The 17,326-nt window shown below is 29.1% G+C and overlaps 1 protein-coding gene across 6 annotated transcripts in view; it reads left to right on the top strand.

Moving 5' to 3' along the window:
* LOC127716004 (transcription intermediary factor 1-alpha-like) overlaps window positions 1-17,109 on the top strand; it is a 431,824-nt gene extending 414,715 nt beyond the window's left edge. For 3 of the 6 annotated variants that reach the window (XM_052222107.1, XM_052222108.1, XM_052222105.1), the window contains exons 2-9: window positions 1,106-1,759; window positions 3,204-3,248; window positions 5,514-5,561; window positions 6,191-6,208; window positions 6,895-6,909; window positions 10,778-10,801; window positions 15,450-15,467; window positions 16,808-17,109. In XM_052222107.1, the coding sequence (XP_052078067.1) occupies window positions 1,106-1,759; window positions 3,204-3,248; window positions 5,514-5,561; window positions 6,191-6,208; window positions 6,895-6,909; window positions 10,778-10,801; window positions 15,450-15,467; window positions 16,808-16,838 (853 nt within the window). In that variant the 3' untranslated portion in view covers window positions 16,839-17,109. Of the gene's footprint in view, window positions 1-1,105; window positions 1,760-3,203; window positions 3,249-5,513; window positions 5,562-6,190; window positions 6,209-6,894; window positions 6,910-10,777; window positions 10,802-14,084; window positions 14,109-15,449; window positions 15,468-16,807 lie in introns of all 6 variants that reach the window. The other 3 variants (XM_052222110.1, XM_052222109.1, XM_052222106.1) reach the window with 2 other exon arrangements.
* The last annotated feature ends 217 nt before the right edge of the window (window positions 17,110-17,326 follow it).

Here is a 17,326-nt window from a genome sequence, read left to right as displayed (position 1 = left end):
AAAAATAAAACATTACACATCTATAATATGTTACAGTTTCTTGAATGATTACACAGAGTGATTAGTGAAAACATTATTAATTACAAATATTTTCCACTGAATAATAAAAAAAAAAAGATAAATTGTTCATACCTATGAAATGATAAAGCGTGAAAATTATTTAAAAGATGCTTAAGGTCATTACTATAGATAGGTTGGAGACAAACATATCACTATTGACGATAGCGAAATGTAAGAAACGATTTCCTGATTAAAATAACGCAGGCGATTAATTCAAATGAAATTGCATGTACTTAGGAAAAAATGTGTCAACAAAGTAACTATTATCATTTGTTTTTAAATTGTGCAATAAAAATTATAATCAATACATGCAAAGAAAAAAAGGTATTATTTAGAATATTATATATGACCCTGAGTCAAATTATCATGTATTACGCCATTATTTGAAAATCACTTATATACGGATATCAACAAATGAGAATGCGTACTGTTTAACCTTTATGTATAGCTAAATTCGGCACATATACAAACATTTGACCTTGGAAAGGATAACATCTAACTTGCAGTTTTGTAAAATTGGTGATATTAGTGTATTAAGTTATCACTCTAAGCCAATATCTTATCATATTAGATTGAATATTAATCATAATGAGATATAGTGTATTTCGGAACTCAGGTGTGTACATTTGATTATTTTACCTGCTTTAATTGAATATTCATAAAGGTGAGATACTATGTACGTCGGACATTTAAATATCTATAGATAGTGCACATTTAAAAGTAAAGAAACACTTTAAAAACTTACTTACACATTTTGTATTTTGAATCAGATTCAATTCAAACCTGTACATTTTCATCGATAAATATCCTTCTAATCTTGTGCGTAGAAAAGTTTGAAAAATCTAGCAATTTCCGTAACTTCAAAACCTGTCCGATGTCGACTATTTATTAGACATGACCTGTGTCAAGGCCAATTAAAAGAAAACAACCAAAATGGCACAATCCGCATCGAAGTCCTGCGACATCTGTATGAGTGGACCAGGGCAAAACTATTGTGAACAATGCGATCAATGGATGTGCGAAATTGTAAAACTTTACATTTAAGGTCAAAAATGTGCAGAAATCATACCATTCTTAGTGGGTCAAATATCAACCCGGAAGAAAAACTGTTTTGCAAAGAACACTACGAAAACTTCATATTTTACTGCATAGATTGTGACATGCCAATATGCAAAATCTGCAGCGTCAAAAAACATAAAAAGCATGATATGTCTGAAATCAACGAATCTTCACAGGAATTACAGGCTGAAGTGAAAAGGGTCATTGACTCGAAGATAAAATCCGTCAAAACAAATCTAGGTGAAATTGAACAAGTCACGGGAAAGTACCAGAGCGACATAAAAGAAGCTATTCGTGTTATTACAGAAGATGGGAAACAAATGAAGCAGTGGATTGACAAGAAAGTACAAGCCCTCATTGCATCATTGAAAGGAAAAGAGACAGCAAACCAGAAGGTCTTTCAATCAATTAGAACTGGGTTTCAAAATGATTTCGAAAAGTTCCAGAAATGTCAGACTGCCTTTACTGAGAGCCAGAAAGTTGCCGATGCTACTAAGCTTCTGACACATTTGAAAAAAATTAAATCCGAATTAGAAGTTGAAAGTGAAAAGCAGCCACCGATCATGCCGACTATGAAATATAACAAAAAGAATATAACAGAACGAGACATATTCAATCTTTTTGGAGACACATCGTTCAAGTAAGTTATTAACTCTAGACCAGTGTTGTTTTGTGAATTGTTTGTTGTCACCTATTCAGGTGATTTTTGATATATCAATGAATAACTGTTGTATTAAATTAAAATGTTTTGGTTAAACTTATACATTTGAAAATCTTGTCTTGTCGTGACACATTTACCGTTGTATGCAAATGCATTATATGTTATATGCAGATGAACTAGAGGTAACACGTAAGGCCCACGTACAATTTCATCAAGTGATAAATTAGGCAATTACACAAATAGGTAGTTACACGTATCGTGATACACACCAATCTGATTAAAATATCGATCCTGGGTCCACGCTTTGCTTAGAATGATCAGACAACACTATGTTGTACTTTCTGTTCTAGTAGTAATAAGTACATATTAAGTCAACTGAATATATGCATCAACATTTTTCAAGGTGTGAATCATTAACAAAAATCACAGGATCCTCGAAGGTCTTTAAATCAGATATTAAACGTTGCTTTGTCAGATCTTTGTAAATGAAGGGTGGACACATTATCAGTGTTTTAATCATTTAGAACACAGACGTACGGAAAGTCATGTAAATACAAAACACTAATATAAGAGGCATGAAGATACACGCATGAATCTGTGTAAATAAGAAACACAAATGCACACCAATGAAAACATTGTACAAAACATTTGTTTTTATAATTTTGAATGTAATTTTTAACTATCTTAAACAAAATATGTAATCAAATTTTCATTTTCAAAGGAAATAAGTAAGAATACAGTAAAATAACTGCATTCGAAATTTTGCAAACAAGATTTCAATCATTCATTAAACTTAATGTTATATCTATATATTTTTAAATCTTCAAGTTTAATATGTTTGATCTGAAGATCACTTTATTTTACAATGTAAACATATACAAAAATAGAATTTTTCGCCTCCGATAGGCTGTACATATACACAAGTATAAAAAAGAACATGACTCATCTTTAAACTGACAAGCTGTTCACGATACATTAAAGATACACCTAAACTTATCAAATTGTTAATGCACACTCTGTACACGGTATACCAAAAGCGTACGAGAACACAGCACACGATTAATGCATAAGCTAACGAACATAGTGTACAGTGTAAACAAATACTGAACAGTTAACACACTTGTTGCGCAAGGTATTCAAAAGAAGCACGAAAACGCAGCATATATGGCGTACAAGAACACAGTCGCTAGTAAACGAACACGCTGTATATGACACAATAAGGTCAAACACAAGCAAAATGTATATGGAACATCATGAACATGGTAAACGCAAATGCAGTACACAGGAAATAATTTTGAAAAATCTCTACGGTTTGCATAATGGTTATTAGCGTAAGATTAAATGCATTTTGATTCTACACCATGAACTCATGTAGCTGTTGTACGAGGATAAATATGAGTACCGATAAATATTTGCTTTTCAGAGAAATAGTATACAGTGTAGAGCAGACGTCAAAGAAAGAGATCAGGTATTTCCCTTATATTTATAAGATACACCCTAATTTAATAAACAAAAGAGTCCTTTTATCATGTGTTTAGTTTTGGAATATCACAATAAACTTTGAACAACATATTGAACGTAAGAATGCATTTCAATATGCAATTGACGAAATCTCTAAACTGATGTTGGGATCATACATAAAGTGTCATTTTCAGTTGTTTGCATTAATCTAATAAATTGAGCAACATGAAACTCCACCATATATAATTCGGGACGAAGCAATATTCATTGTGGGTGCTAGCAGTTTCTCTTCCACAAGTGATATCAGTCATATTATGACTGAGAAATAACTATAACAAATAACATGTATAAATGCGTCACTAAATACAACATTCAAATTCAGAAGAAATTCATGTTTTATAATAATTATTTCATATTTATATCTTGCGGTTCAGCGTGATGGTATAGGGGGCTAATTCAATACATATATGAAAGTGGTTGTTTGTAAATTATATCCATATTTGTGTGTACGCTTATTAAAATACTTTCATTCGAACATAGTAGAACAGGCACTTCTTACGGAGACATTAGCTCACTAAAGATTGATAGAGTTTCTGATGCTTAGTCATATACTTTTGGGGTAGAATTTTTGTTAAATGTTGTTTGGCATTTCTTTTTTTTTTTCTTGTATCATCTGTTCCTTTTCGATTGATTTATTATGATTGCACCATTCATACATATTTACTTTTCCGTAAAACGTAAAATATAAGATTTGTGAACCAGTCTACTATGGTATTTATTTTACAAAATGTTACATCCCCTTACATAATTAAGAACAAAAATATCAGTTTTAAATCGAAACAAACAATATATCATTAAATTTGAAAAAAACCAACACAAAACACAACAAAAAAACCCATAAAAAAAAAAAGAAAAGCAAACAGAAAAACTTTAAAAAAGCACACACAAACAAAACAAACTTTATTATTTCGTCTATAATGGAGAACCAGAAACTCTATTATTTGAGATATGCATCTTCAGAGAGGTTTTCAAGGAAAATTTTAAAAGACATAAGTTTGGCAATATTTCTTGTAATCTTTTTTCGTTAAATATTGTATTTAATGAGCACAATTTTCTTACTTTTGACAAAATTCATTTTTATATACCAAAGATACAAAATAGAATATGTTTGATATGCAAAGGCAGTTCAATATTTTCAAAATTTCAAAACAATCAAATGTTTTATTAGAAACCAAAAACTGCAGACCGTATGACAACTCCAAAACTTCTCTTTGCAGTATTGTCATATATATTACTATTGTTTATCTTCATCTTATAAAGTACTGTATTAGTTATTTAATTTTCTATGGATAATTCTATATTGGAACCAGCAAAACTAAATGCTTCTAGTATGTTTTGTTCATTAAGTGTTTATTTTTTCCATTTATTACCAGTCATATTAATATAATACATAAGATATTTTTTTCTCTTTTTCATTGTAGCAAATGTAACATTTTTCTCATTCAATAAGTCATACATGTCCTTTTAACCTTTCTATGATTCGAAGCAAATACTTGCATTGAACAGAAGCATTTTCTCATTTAAATCGATTTTGATACCTTAAAACCACTCTATAAGCGAAAATGTGATTCAATAAAAAAATGTTTTAAATTGGTCTAAATTGATATAGCTGTTGGACATGTTTAAATGATAAAATTTGCCTTAACTATGAAGCAAGTCATACTCTGGCCAAAATCCACCTTAAACCAAGTTTACCAAATAAACTCTTGAACAACCAATTGTAATGTTTTTACTCTCTCACAAAGGATAAGAGATCATTTCATTTACACATCTTGGTTTTAAGGATATTCCAAGCATCAAAAACCTCCTACCAAATTTTATGTGTTGACAATAGACTCAATGTAACTCAGTTCAATATCATTTATTTGCTCTACAAAAATAGAGACAAATACCATCATATTTGAATTTTAGTCATACAGCCTTCTTATTCATGTAAGTTTCAGTCCCTGTATAAAAGATTGTGAATCTAACAGTTGAGTATGTTTATTACAACGAAGTTGTGAATTGCAATTTGTATGCATTGTAGTAGAACTTTTCATTAGAGATGAAATAAATTATACGGACACTATTTGTGAATCATTGTGCGACATACATTATAAATATTTGAAAAATTATCACAAAACACACTCACGTTTTGATATGCGTGTTTAATGTTTCATTTTTTCGTGAGTTTCACTTTAATCAGTTTGTGTTTCCATATCCCTGATTTCAGAAAACAGTCAACAAAGTCACTATACAGATACGGATGCATCAATTGTGGGTAAGATTAAACTTTTATTGATGTTAAACGTGAGATGTTTATATATGACATCTCAAGTATATAACAAGTGTTATGAGAAACCACCCGTTTGAAAAATAACCGGAAGTGTAAGCCCAGTTAATGACAAGAAAAATATTGTAGAACTAAGAATAAGACAGAAACTCTGCACAACACGAACGTACTAAAACAAGGGGTCAGAATTATGAGATAATAACACATAGCAACAACATGACAAAAAGATCAATTCTAAGAATAAATGATTAAAAAATCATGACTCACAAGTCAAACCGATAAGAGAAAAGAAAATGATTGACTAAAAATACAACGATGGGAGAACAAGGTCTTACAAAACCACTTAGGAGAGAGCATATGAAAACCACAACTAATTACTCATTTATAATCGCAATGTTTAATTCTAATCAAATGTATTAAATTCGAAAGAAAACGATATAATTTGCAAGATTATATTCTTTCCTATGCAAATAATTGTTTAACCCGAGATAATAGATGATGAAATTAATAAGAAGAATGGACTCAACAGTATATATTAAAATGAATTCGATTGATCTTGAGAAATTTGATTCAAATAAAAATACTTTTACAAAAGATTCTTTTCTATTGCTTTTCAGGGAAGAAACAATTTTTGAGTAAGTATCAGTAAATATCTACTACATCCTATTAAACAATTGATCATTCATTAAGTGTGACCATGAAAATCAAAAACAATATTTTGCTAGTGTATTCAATCGATGACAGTACTATTTTTTTCAGAATTTGTCATTCATTGTTTGTCATGTTTGTGTTTATAAAGACTTTAGAAAGGCATATTAATATTTATCTTGCCTAAAATTGATTAAAAAGTGTGGTTCATTTACTTTCTATCAACTTTTTTAAGGGGAAATTATATCAGACATTATTTAGTAATACAGAAATTTAACCATGAAAAATACACATTTTAAGAATTATTAGTTTTGAAGAAGAAGTTTGTACTGAAATTGTATTTTATTTAGACAAGCTTTCTGTTAAAAGAAAATAACATGTGACAAATCCAGAAATTCACAAAATATGTATCTGATCGTACTGACGACCATCTGTTGACTATCTAAAGAAAGATGATTGCTTTTTAAACCTTATACACAATTTTCTTTATCAAAAGACGCATTAATGATCAACCAGTGAAAAAGCTTAATGTTACAGTTTCGAGTTCATTCAGAAAAAAGTAAAATATATTAAATAAGAAATAACATAACCAACTCATACAAGTCCTAAGTAATAACGGGTAAAAGTATTTCAATTGTTGTTGAGTCATTTAAGTTTGCATTTTGTTTTGTAGACAAGAACCTATAGTGTGAGTATACATGTATAATAGTTTATTAGAATAATATGTAAAACCTATCAATTGAGTTAAAACATATAATTGACTTTACCACTTGCAATTCCAGTTACTGTGACTTGACTGATAGTGTTGCTCTCCACCTATTGCAACTTATTCAAAATTCTGGCCAAATTGCAATTTGTTTTATAAAACCAAACTGTTCAACTGGTCAGAAATTTGAACAAACTGCTGTAGAAAACCACATTCAAGTCGTGAAAGTGCAATGTGGTAAAGTAAAGCATACTTTCAATCCTATAATTTCACTTCAATGTTATTATGAAAAATCAGTATAACAGTTTGTATAGAAATTTTATTATTATTGTCAGGCTAAAGGTGATGGATAGAAATTTTGAATTGCTATAAATATGTCCAGACTAAGGTTTCAAAAATTTTTTTCTTTCGAAAAGTCTTCTATATTCATAAGAATCAGACATCATTTGAATTAAAATATTGTATGTCCAGTAGAATATGTGTGAAATTACAATACTTTTTTAGGAAGTTTCCATGGGAGATAATCAATTTTTCTTTAGAAAAGTCTTCTATATTCAAAAGAATAATGTTTTAGGTTATCTCCCATGGAAACTTATTAACAATGTATTGTAATTTGACATATATTTTACTGAATATAAGATGTTTTAATTCAAATGATGTCTGATTCTTTTGAATATAGAAGACTTTTCGAAAGAAAACTTGTATGTAAGCTTAGTTTGGACATTTTTATAGCGATTCAAATTTTCTATCCATCAACTTTAGCATGCCAATAACAATAAAATTTCTATACAAACTGTTAGACTGATTTTTCATAATAACATTGAAGTGAAATTAAAGTCTGATAGGATTGTAAGTATGCTTTATTTTATCACCTTGCACTTTCACGACTTGACTATGGTTTTCTACAGCAGTTTGTTCAAATTTTTGACCAGTTGATCAGTTTGGTTTTATAAAACAAATTGCAATTTGGGCAGAATTTTGAATAAGTTGCAATAGGTGGAGAGCAACACTAACAGTCAAGTCACAGTAAAACATTAATTTATGTAAACGTGCATACATTTTTTTTATACAAGTTTCTAAGATACTTTAGCAGGTGATTTTAAGATATTTTGAAATCGTATAAGATATATAACACAAATGTAAACTTCTTTGCAATACAACACTTGTCATCTGTTAATGGTTAATGTATAGGAATGTATATATAATCTGTTAGCAAATGTGGTTTCCCACATGAATATTTAGCATCTTTGACATGTCATAGTTACAAGTCATCGTTTTTAGTTATCTTATGATTTGCATTACACAAGTAAATATAGGTCACCTTGACCTATTGCTGTGTTTTTCTTCGATACTCGATTAAGTCAAGAAACATATAACATATGTAATATATTGCATATCATATCAAATATAGCGATTCGTGTTATTGAATCCGATTAAATAATGTCTTATAACAAGTAACAATTAAAGATTCAATAATATGAACAAAACATACTTCATTGTTATTGGTGTTTTGGAACTATTAATAAGGTCGATTTGAGATTGATTCTATTGAAGCTATAGCACTTGTGTACACACTTGATGGTTCTTATTGAATATTTGTCCTATTTAAACTTGTGTTTTCCAAGACATTGTGATAGAGCAAAACTCGAAGGTGAATCAGTTTATATTATAGATTGAAAACGTTATTTTGTAAAGATATATTAAGACCTTTCATCTTGATTTCGAAAAATGCGATTACACGAGGGTCAATCGTAGTGTCTTTCCTAAACATGTTCTCATAGGCTTTTGTTGGTGTTTATTTTTCTCAATAATCAGTTTTCTGTGTAGCATTAACTTTTGTGTGTCTGTACGTGATGTCTATCATTCTTATACATGTAATAAATATATATATATACAGTTATTGTCTCTTTAAAGTTAAACATATTTTCCGTTGTATATTCGTAATGAATGTGAAATTCCTTGCCATACCGAACTATATATCACATTAAACATGATTAATATACATGTATAATGATTAGTATACATGTATAATAGGCTGTGTCTCAGTAAATACTACTAAAAGATGTTCTTATCATGATTAACACAATGAAATTGTGTAATTCAGTGTTTTACAATCCACTGCATCTGATGATGATACTTTTTCTGTGTATTGCCGTGTTCTGATGGGCTGTCTCATTTTCGTAAATACTGTACTTTTTTATCGACATGCATATTAAAAACGTTGTACTTTTTAGTATTACTAGTTTAGTTTTTGCATCTATTTGTCTCGTTTATTTATGTATAACTTTGTAGATTTAAACCAAACCAGACATACTATATTTTAATACAAATTTATATCAACATTCTATCATTTGTAAATATTTGACAGTACTGTTTGTTACATGTACTTGTACTCTTATAGCTTTAAGAAACTGGTAATTTTCATTATACATGATGTGTTTTTTATTTCAGTAGTCAGCGGTAATTATCGCAAATCTTGAAAATCATAAATAATTAACGTTCGATGAATTTCATACACATATATTTTAACACCTAAACATCTTTTATAGGTAATTATTAGCAGGAAATTAATTTCCATGGAGATTTTATGGCCATGCCCCTCATCATGGTTCATTGACTCTGAAATCTGTGCATATGTTGCATATTAAAGTTTTTGTTTGGGTTAGTTAAAATGGAACCACTTATTGATAAGTCAACGGTATTTTGTATTCGGTTTTATCAGCATCTGTAGTTTTTATTTCGATGCAGGTTATTTGACACTGCACCTTTAGTTATGGTTTATTGACTCCCAACGTTTTGCATACTTTACATGTTAACATTTTGCCATTTCAATTCCAAAATTTGCATTATACTATCAAAATTGTCTTGAAGTTCGATATATTTTTTATACTTTTTACATAAAGTTGAGACTTATGTCTTTGGCATCAGTTATTATTCATCCTTTTCAAAACAAACTCTTTTGGATGATGTATTTGATTTTAAAACGATACATATTTTACTGTTATATTGTAATGAAAGCTAGTTGTGTCTGTTATATTGTGTTTTATGTACGACAAAATTAGTATGTTCGAAAATCACTGCATGGATGTATCGTTGTTATCTTCTGAATTTGAAAAAAAAGCTCACAATAATGTGTCACAATTTATAACGTACTATTTTACATAAAGGCAAGACATGTGTCTGTGGCTACAGGGTTTATAACTCTTTTTTTTTTGTAAAAAATTTTGATGATGAAATCTTGGAACTGAAAACAATTAATATTTTACTTTTATATTTTAACATGTTTAACGAAAGCCAATTTTATCTATTTTATTGTGTTTTATGGACGACGAAATTCACTGCATGTATGATGGTGTTCTTATTTTTTTAGAAGATTGTATGGTGATGTTTAACATAATCTTTGTGTGATAATTATACTTAAACTCTTCAAACACACTTTCTTTATTTATGTCTGAAACATTTCAATACAACCATTCTCTTTCTGCATTTTCTGTGCAGAAGCTGAATGAAAACCCTCAAACAAAATGTTCCATTTGCTTAATAGATGAGCACGCGTAAAAATCAACGTTTTAGGCCAATGTTGTCAACACTGAACATGCACATTAGTAAGCATTGGTTGTACAAACAAACTTAAAACCTTTTAATTAACAAAGCAATTAATTTGAAACAGTTTATATATGGTGAATCAATATCAATTCTAAACCGTAAAATGAGAAGCCGTGCCCTCTGTACCACAGATATAAAGATATATATGTATATATTTAGTAATTCGAAAAACAATACCTTTTAACGAATAATATGCAAGTTTTTTCCATAACAATCGAGATCATGTTTATGTTGTATCTTACAGTAGGTTTGGCCAAGCAAACATGTGGTAAGTTTGTATATATATATAAACATAAACGATGTATTTTCCATATAATATAGCATAGCTAAATATTAAACCGATGAAACACACAAAGTCAAAATCAAGGTTTCAAATAAACAGTGACCACTAAGCTTAGTTTGGACATTTTTATAGCGATTCAAAATTTCTATTCATCACCTTTAGCATGCCAATAACAATAAAATTTCTATACAAACTGTTAGACTGATTTTTCATAATAACATTGAAGTGGAATTAAAGTCTGATAGGATTGTAAGTATGCTTTATTTTATCACCTTGCACTTTCACGACTTGACTATGGTTTTCTACAGCAGTTTGTTCAAATTTTTGACCAGTTGATCAGTTTGGTTTTATAAAACAAATTGCAATTTGGGCAGAATTTTGAATAAGTTGCAATAGGTGGAGAGCAACACTAACAGTCAAGTCACAGTAAAACATTAATTTATGTAAACGTGCATACATTTTTTTTATACAAGTTTCTAAGATACTTTAGCAGGTGATTTTAAGATATTTTGAAATCGTATAAGATATATAACACAAATGTAAACTTCTTTCCAATACAACACTTGTCATCTGTTAATGGTTAATGTATAGGAATGTATATATAATCTGTTAGCAAATGTGGTTCCCACATGAATATTTAGCATCTTTGACATGTCATAGTTACAAGTCATCGTTTTTAGTTATCTTATGATTTGCATTACACAAGTAAATATAGGTCACCTTGACCTATTGCTGTGTTTTTCTTCGATACTCGATTAAGTCAAGAAACATATAACATATGTAATATATTGCATATCATATCAAATATAGCGATTCGTGTTATTGAATCCGATTAAATAATGTCTTATAACAAGTAACAATTAAAGATTCAATAATATGAACAAAACATACTTCATTGTTATTGGTGTTTTGGAACTATTAATAAGGTCGATTTGAGATTGATTTTATTGAAGCTATAGCACTTGTGTACACACTTGATGGTTCTTATTGAATATTTGTCCTATTTAAACTTGTGTTTTCCAAGACATTGTGATAGAGCAAAACTCGAAGGTTAATCAGTTTATATTATAGATTGAAAACGTTATTTTGTAAAGATATATTAAGACCTTTCATCTTGATTTCGAAAAATGCGATTACACGAGGGTCAATCGTAGTGTCTTTCCTAAACATGTTCTCATAGGCTTTTGTTGGTGTTTATTTTTCTCAATAATCAGTTTTCTGTGTAGCATTAACTTTTGTGTGTCTGTACGTGATGTCTATCATTCTTATACATGTAATAAATATATATATATACAGTTATTGTCTCTTTAAAGTTAAACATATTTTCCATTGTATATTCGTAATGAATATGAAATTCCTTGCCATACCGAACTATATATCACATTAAACATGATTATTATACATGTATAATGATTAGTATACATGTATAATGATTAGTATACATGTATAATAGGCTGTGTCTCAGTAAATACTACTAAAAGATGTTCTTATCATGATTAACACAATGAAATTGTGTAATTCAGTGTTTTACAATCCACTGCATCTGATGATGATACTTTTTCTGTGTATTGCCGTGTTCTGATGGGCTGTCTCATTTTCGTAAATACTGTACTTTTTTATCGACATGCATATTAAAAACGTTGTACTTTTAGTATTACTAGTTTAGTTTTTGCATCTATTTGTCTCGTTTATTTATGTATAACTTTGTAGATTTAAACCAAACCAGACATACTATATTTTAATACAAATTTATATCAACATTCTATCATTTGTAAATATTTGACAGTACTGTTTGTTACATGTACTTGTACTCTTATAGCTTTAAGAAACTGGTAATTTTCATTATACATGATGTGTTTTTTATTTCAGTAGTCAGCGGTAAGTATCGCAAATCTTGAAAATCATAAATAATTAACGTTCGATGAATTTCATACACATATATTTTAACACCTAAACATCTTTTATAGGTAATTATTAGCAGGAAATTAATTTCCATGGAGATTTTATGGCCATGCCCCTCATCATGGTTCATTGACTCTGAAATCTGTGCATATGTTGCATATTAAAGTTTTTGTTTGGGTTAGTTAAAATGGAACCACTTATTGATAAGTCAACGGTATTTTGTATTCGGTTTTATCAGCATCTGTAGTTTTTATTTCGATGCAGGTTATTTGACACTGCACCTTTAGTCATGGTTTATTGACTCCCAACGTTTTGCATACTTTACATGTTAACATTTTGCCATTTCAATTCCAAAATTTGCATTATACTATCAAAATTGTCTTGAAGTTCGATATATTTTTTATACTTTTTACATAAAGTTGAGACTTATGTCTTTGGCATCAGTTATTATTAATCCTTTTCAAAACAAACTCTTTTGGATGATGTATTTGATTTTAAAACGATACATATTTTACTGTTATATTGTAATGAAAGCTAGTTGTGTCTGTTATATTGTGTTTTATGTACGACAAAATTAGTATGTTCGAAAATCACTGCATGGATGTATCGTTGTTATCTTCTGAATTTGAAGAAAAAGCTCACAATAATGTGTCACAATTTATAACGTACTATTTTACATAAAGGCAAGACATGTGTCTGTGGCTACAGGGTTTATAACTCTTTTTTTTTTGTAAAAAATTTTGATGATGAAATCTTGGAACTGAAAACAATTAATATTTTACTTTTATATTTTAACATGTTTAACGAAAGCCAATTTTATCTATTTTATTGTGTTTTATGGACGACGAAATTCACTGCATGTATGATGGTGTTCTTATTTTTTTAGAAGATTGTATGGTGATGTTTAACATAATCTTTGTGTGATAATTATACTTAAACTCTTCAAACACACTTTCTTTATTTATGTCTGAAACATTTCAATACAACCATTCTCTTTCTGCATTTTCTGTGCAGAAGCTGAATGAAAACCCTCAAACAAAATGTTCCATTTGCTTAATAGATGAGCACGCGTAAAAATCAACGTTTTAGGCCAATGTTGTCAACACTGAACATGCACATTAGTAAGCATTGGTTGTACAAACAAACTTAAAACCTTTTAATTAACAAAGCAATTAATTTGAAACAGTTTATATATGGTGAATCAATATCAATTCTAAACCGTAAAATGAGAAGCCGTGCCCTCTGTACCACAGATATAAAGATATATACGTATATATTTAGTAATTCGAAAAACAATACCTTTTAACGAATAATATGCAAGTTTTTTCCATAACAATTGAGATCATGTTTATGTTGTATCTTACAGTAGGTTTGGCCAAGCAAACATGTGGTAAGTTTGTATATATATATAAACATAAACGATGTACTTTCCATATAATATAGCATAGCTTAATATTAAACCGATGAAACACACAAAGTCAAAATCAAGGTTTCAAATAAACAGTGACCACTAAATTCAGATAATAATCGAACTCTTAGCTTATAACCTATACGTTTCGGTTCTGCTCGGGATTATAGTTTAGGAAGCAATCTTGAAAATGAAACATTCTGATTAGATTTCGATAAATTAGAAAAGCTGATCATGATTAAAGATAAGATGGCTTTACCTTTATATAGAAAAAAGTAGATAATAAATAGAAAATATACAACTCGTTTAGTCATATTGACTTCAGCAATACTGAACTTATGTTAGTTTAATTACACAATAAGAGAGTAAGATTCATTAAGAAGTAACACATTATGTTTTACAACATTAACACGTTTAGCAGTCAGGGGCATTACTTAAACAAGTAACTTTTAAAATTACCTATACAAGTAATGTTGAAAACGAGGCTATATTAAATATTACTTATTTAAGTAACTTTTCTAAATATTATTTTTTTAGGTGTCCAATTATACAGATTTTACTAGCTTTAACAAATTTTTACAGTCATCTGGTTATTTTTCCCATTAAATATAAAATCTAATCCTTCTGAAACACTAATTGCCTTTCTGACGCACTTATCTTTCATATCGACGCTCCTGGGTCAAAGATTGGTCTCTTGGGACTATTAAAATATCATTTTCCTTGAAAATCTTGAAAGTAGACAGATATAAATAGATAGAAACTTGTGATTTAATTAAGACTTGAAGTTATTTATAATTTGTGACCCAAAACAATTAAATATATTCCTTAAATAAGTGTTATTACTGATTCTTTCAAAGATGTATAAAATAACTTATTCAAGTAATATTTTTGTCTTTATTTTTAAAGTAACCCTTTACCACTATACTCCACTCAAATTTAGTAAATTCTTATATTTATGATATAAAATGATGTAAAAATTCATGAAAACTACATAAAGTCCATGCTTCTATTGAAATTTAAAATAACTCTATTGAGTAATTTTATGATCTTTAAAAACAAAAATTACCTATATAAGTAACTAAAAAAAATAACTTGTTTAAGTAACGCCCCTGACTGTTTAGGGACGTTTACATCACAAAGGAAAAAATGAAGGATACAACATAATTTTGTTTTCAGTGGAAAACTATAAGTACGTTTTTTTCTTCATGATACAAGCTTAATTTATAAATCTGAATGAAATGTTATACGTTATTAGAGTGGCAAATTATGACGTGAATGAAATATTTTACTTCATTTATACCTTTTAATATTCCCATATTTCAGCGAATGTTCGAGTTGTGGGTAAGTTTATTTTATGTTTGTGTGTATTCGCCTTTCCTTTCTTTATTTATCTTTGTTTTTGTTTTCCTTTCCGTTTGTTTTGCTATGTTTGTTTTATGTCCAACCTGTTATTGTTGTATGTAATGTCTTATAATAATGCTATTGTTTTTGATGATTCCTGTCGTATATTTGAATTAATTCATAGTTTTTCATGTTAAATAATACTTTCTATTCCAGCGCAGCGTAAATAACAACCATAAACAAATTGGTACATTGTTTTCCGTGCGTATAACAAATAGTAGTTTATTCAGATGGTGACACGAATCTTTAACAAATCTGAAATATGTATTTATCATAGAAAAAGAAATGCAATTGTGCTTTGGAAAACCGTTATTTCCAAACGTTTTCTATGAGGAATTTTATTTTAGCATTGAGTTTGACATTTTGATCAATATAATTAGATACCTTTAAATTCATTAAAAATAAAATTTCTAGGATGTCCCGATTAAACAATACACACCAACTTCGGGTAAAGGCATTCATGAATCATGCGTACTGCGAATAATTTAACATTGTATTTATAGAGGTGAAACCAAAATATCATTATATTAAAGAAGAGGGACGAAAGATACCAGAGGGACAGTCAAACTCATAGATCGAAAACAAACTGACAACGCCATGGCCAAAAATAAAAAGACAAACAGAAAAATAATAGTACAGATGACACAACATAGAAAACCAAAGACTAAGCAACACGAACCCTACCAAAAAAAAAGGGTGATCTCAGGTGCTCCGGAAGGGTAGGCAGATCCTGCTCCACATGTGGCACCTGTCGTGTTGCTTATTTTATTACACATCCGGTAAATAGTCTAAATTAACTTGTTAACACAATAAAGTATACATGTAAAAATGGTCAGTAAGCACATGGTGTTTATGAAAAATTTATTATGGATTGGTGAAGTAGACTTAACAAATTGTTTTTGCATAAAACAGTTGATAGACCGATGTCAATACAAACTTATATATTGAAACACTACACTGGTGGTGGAAAAACGTCCTTGACAGGTTTTGAAAATGATTTAAGCTATTTGTTTAAAAAATAACAAGAAAGCACAGATATAAAAATATCAAACCAGACATCCCAAAATAAGCATTTAATGTTAAAGCGTTTTATGTACTTCACCAGAACAAAATCATCAAGCTACTGTCGTTGTTTATAAATACAATGTATCTGCTGGTAAATGATAGCAATATGCTACTTTTTCTATATAACTTATAAGGAATGTGGATTTTGGAAATTTTTAAACAAACATTAAATATTAGTATCTATGTATATCCTAATATGTAATCATATATTTCAGATATCCAACATTGTTTTTGTTCAGTGGATAGAAGTAACAGAAAAAATAATTAACAAGGAAAATCTACATAACAATTGAATGGATTATCTCTTCTAATTATCAATAAATGGTAATCCTTCTGACAGTATTTGAATCTTTATTCAAGTATATCTGTGTACAAGGATTACAAAACCTTTAGAAAATATGCAGTAAATTGGACTTTATCAGTCTCAATCGGATATATATTATTTCCGGTGAGATGCATGTAAATAATTCGGAATTGATATTTGACATAATAATTATAAAACTGTACGGAATATACTAATAATTAAGTTGGTGTTGTTCTTGTACTTCAAGTATATCTAACCGTTTTGACTTTGCCGAGGTCATTTACTTTATTTTAGAAACAAAATGGTTTCTAGAAACCAAAATTTTCCAACAGCCATTTTTTTAAACTTTAAAAGAAAATGTCGCTCTTTGATAATACAGTATTCTTACGTCGAGTTTAGCATTTGTCAGGTGGGATTCCTCTGACCTTAA

The sequence above is a fragment of the Mytilus californianus genome, unplaced genomic scaffold (assembly GCF_021869535.1).
Source record: "Mytilus californianus isolate M0D057914Y unplaced genomic scaffold, xbMytCali1.0.p SCAF_9, whole genome shotgun sequence".
NCBI classification, from domain to species: Eukaryota; Metazoa; Mollusca; class Bivalvia; order Mytilida; family Mytilidae; genus Mytilus; species Mytilus californianus.
This window is presented reverse-complemented; position numbering and strand designations above follow the sequence as displayed.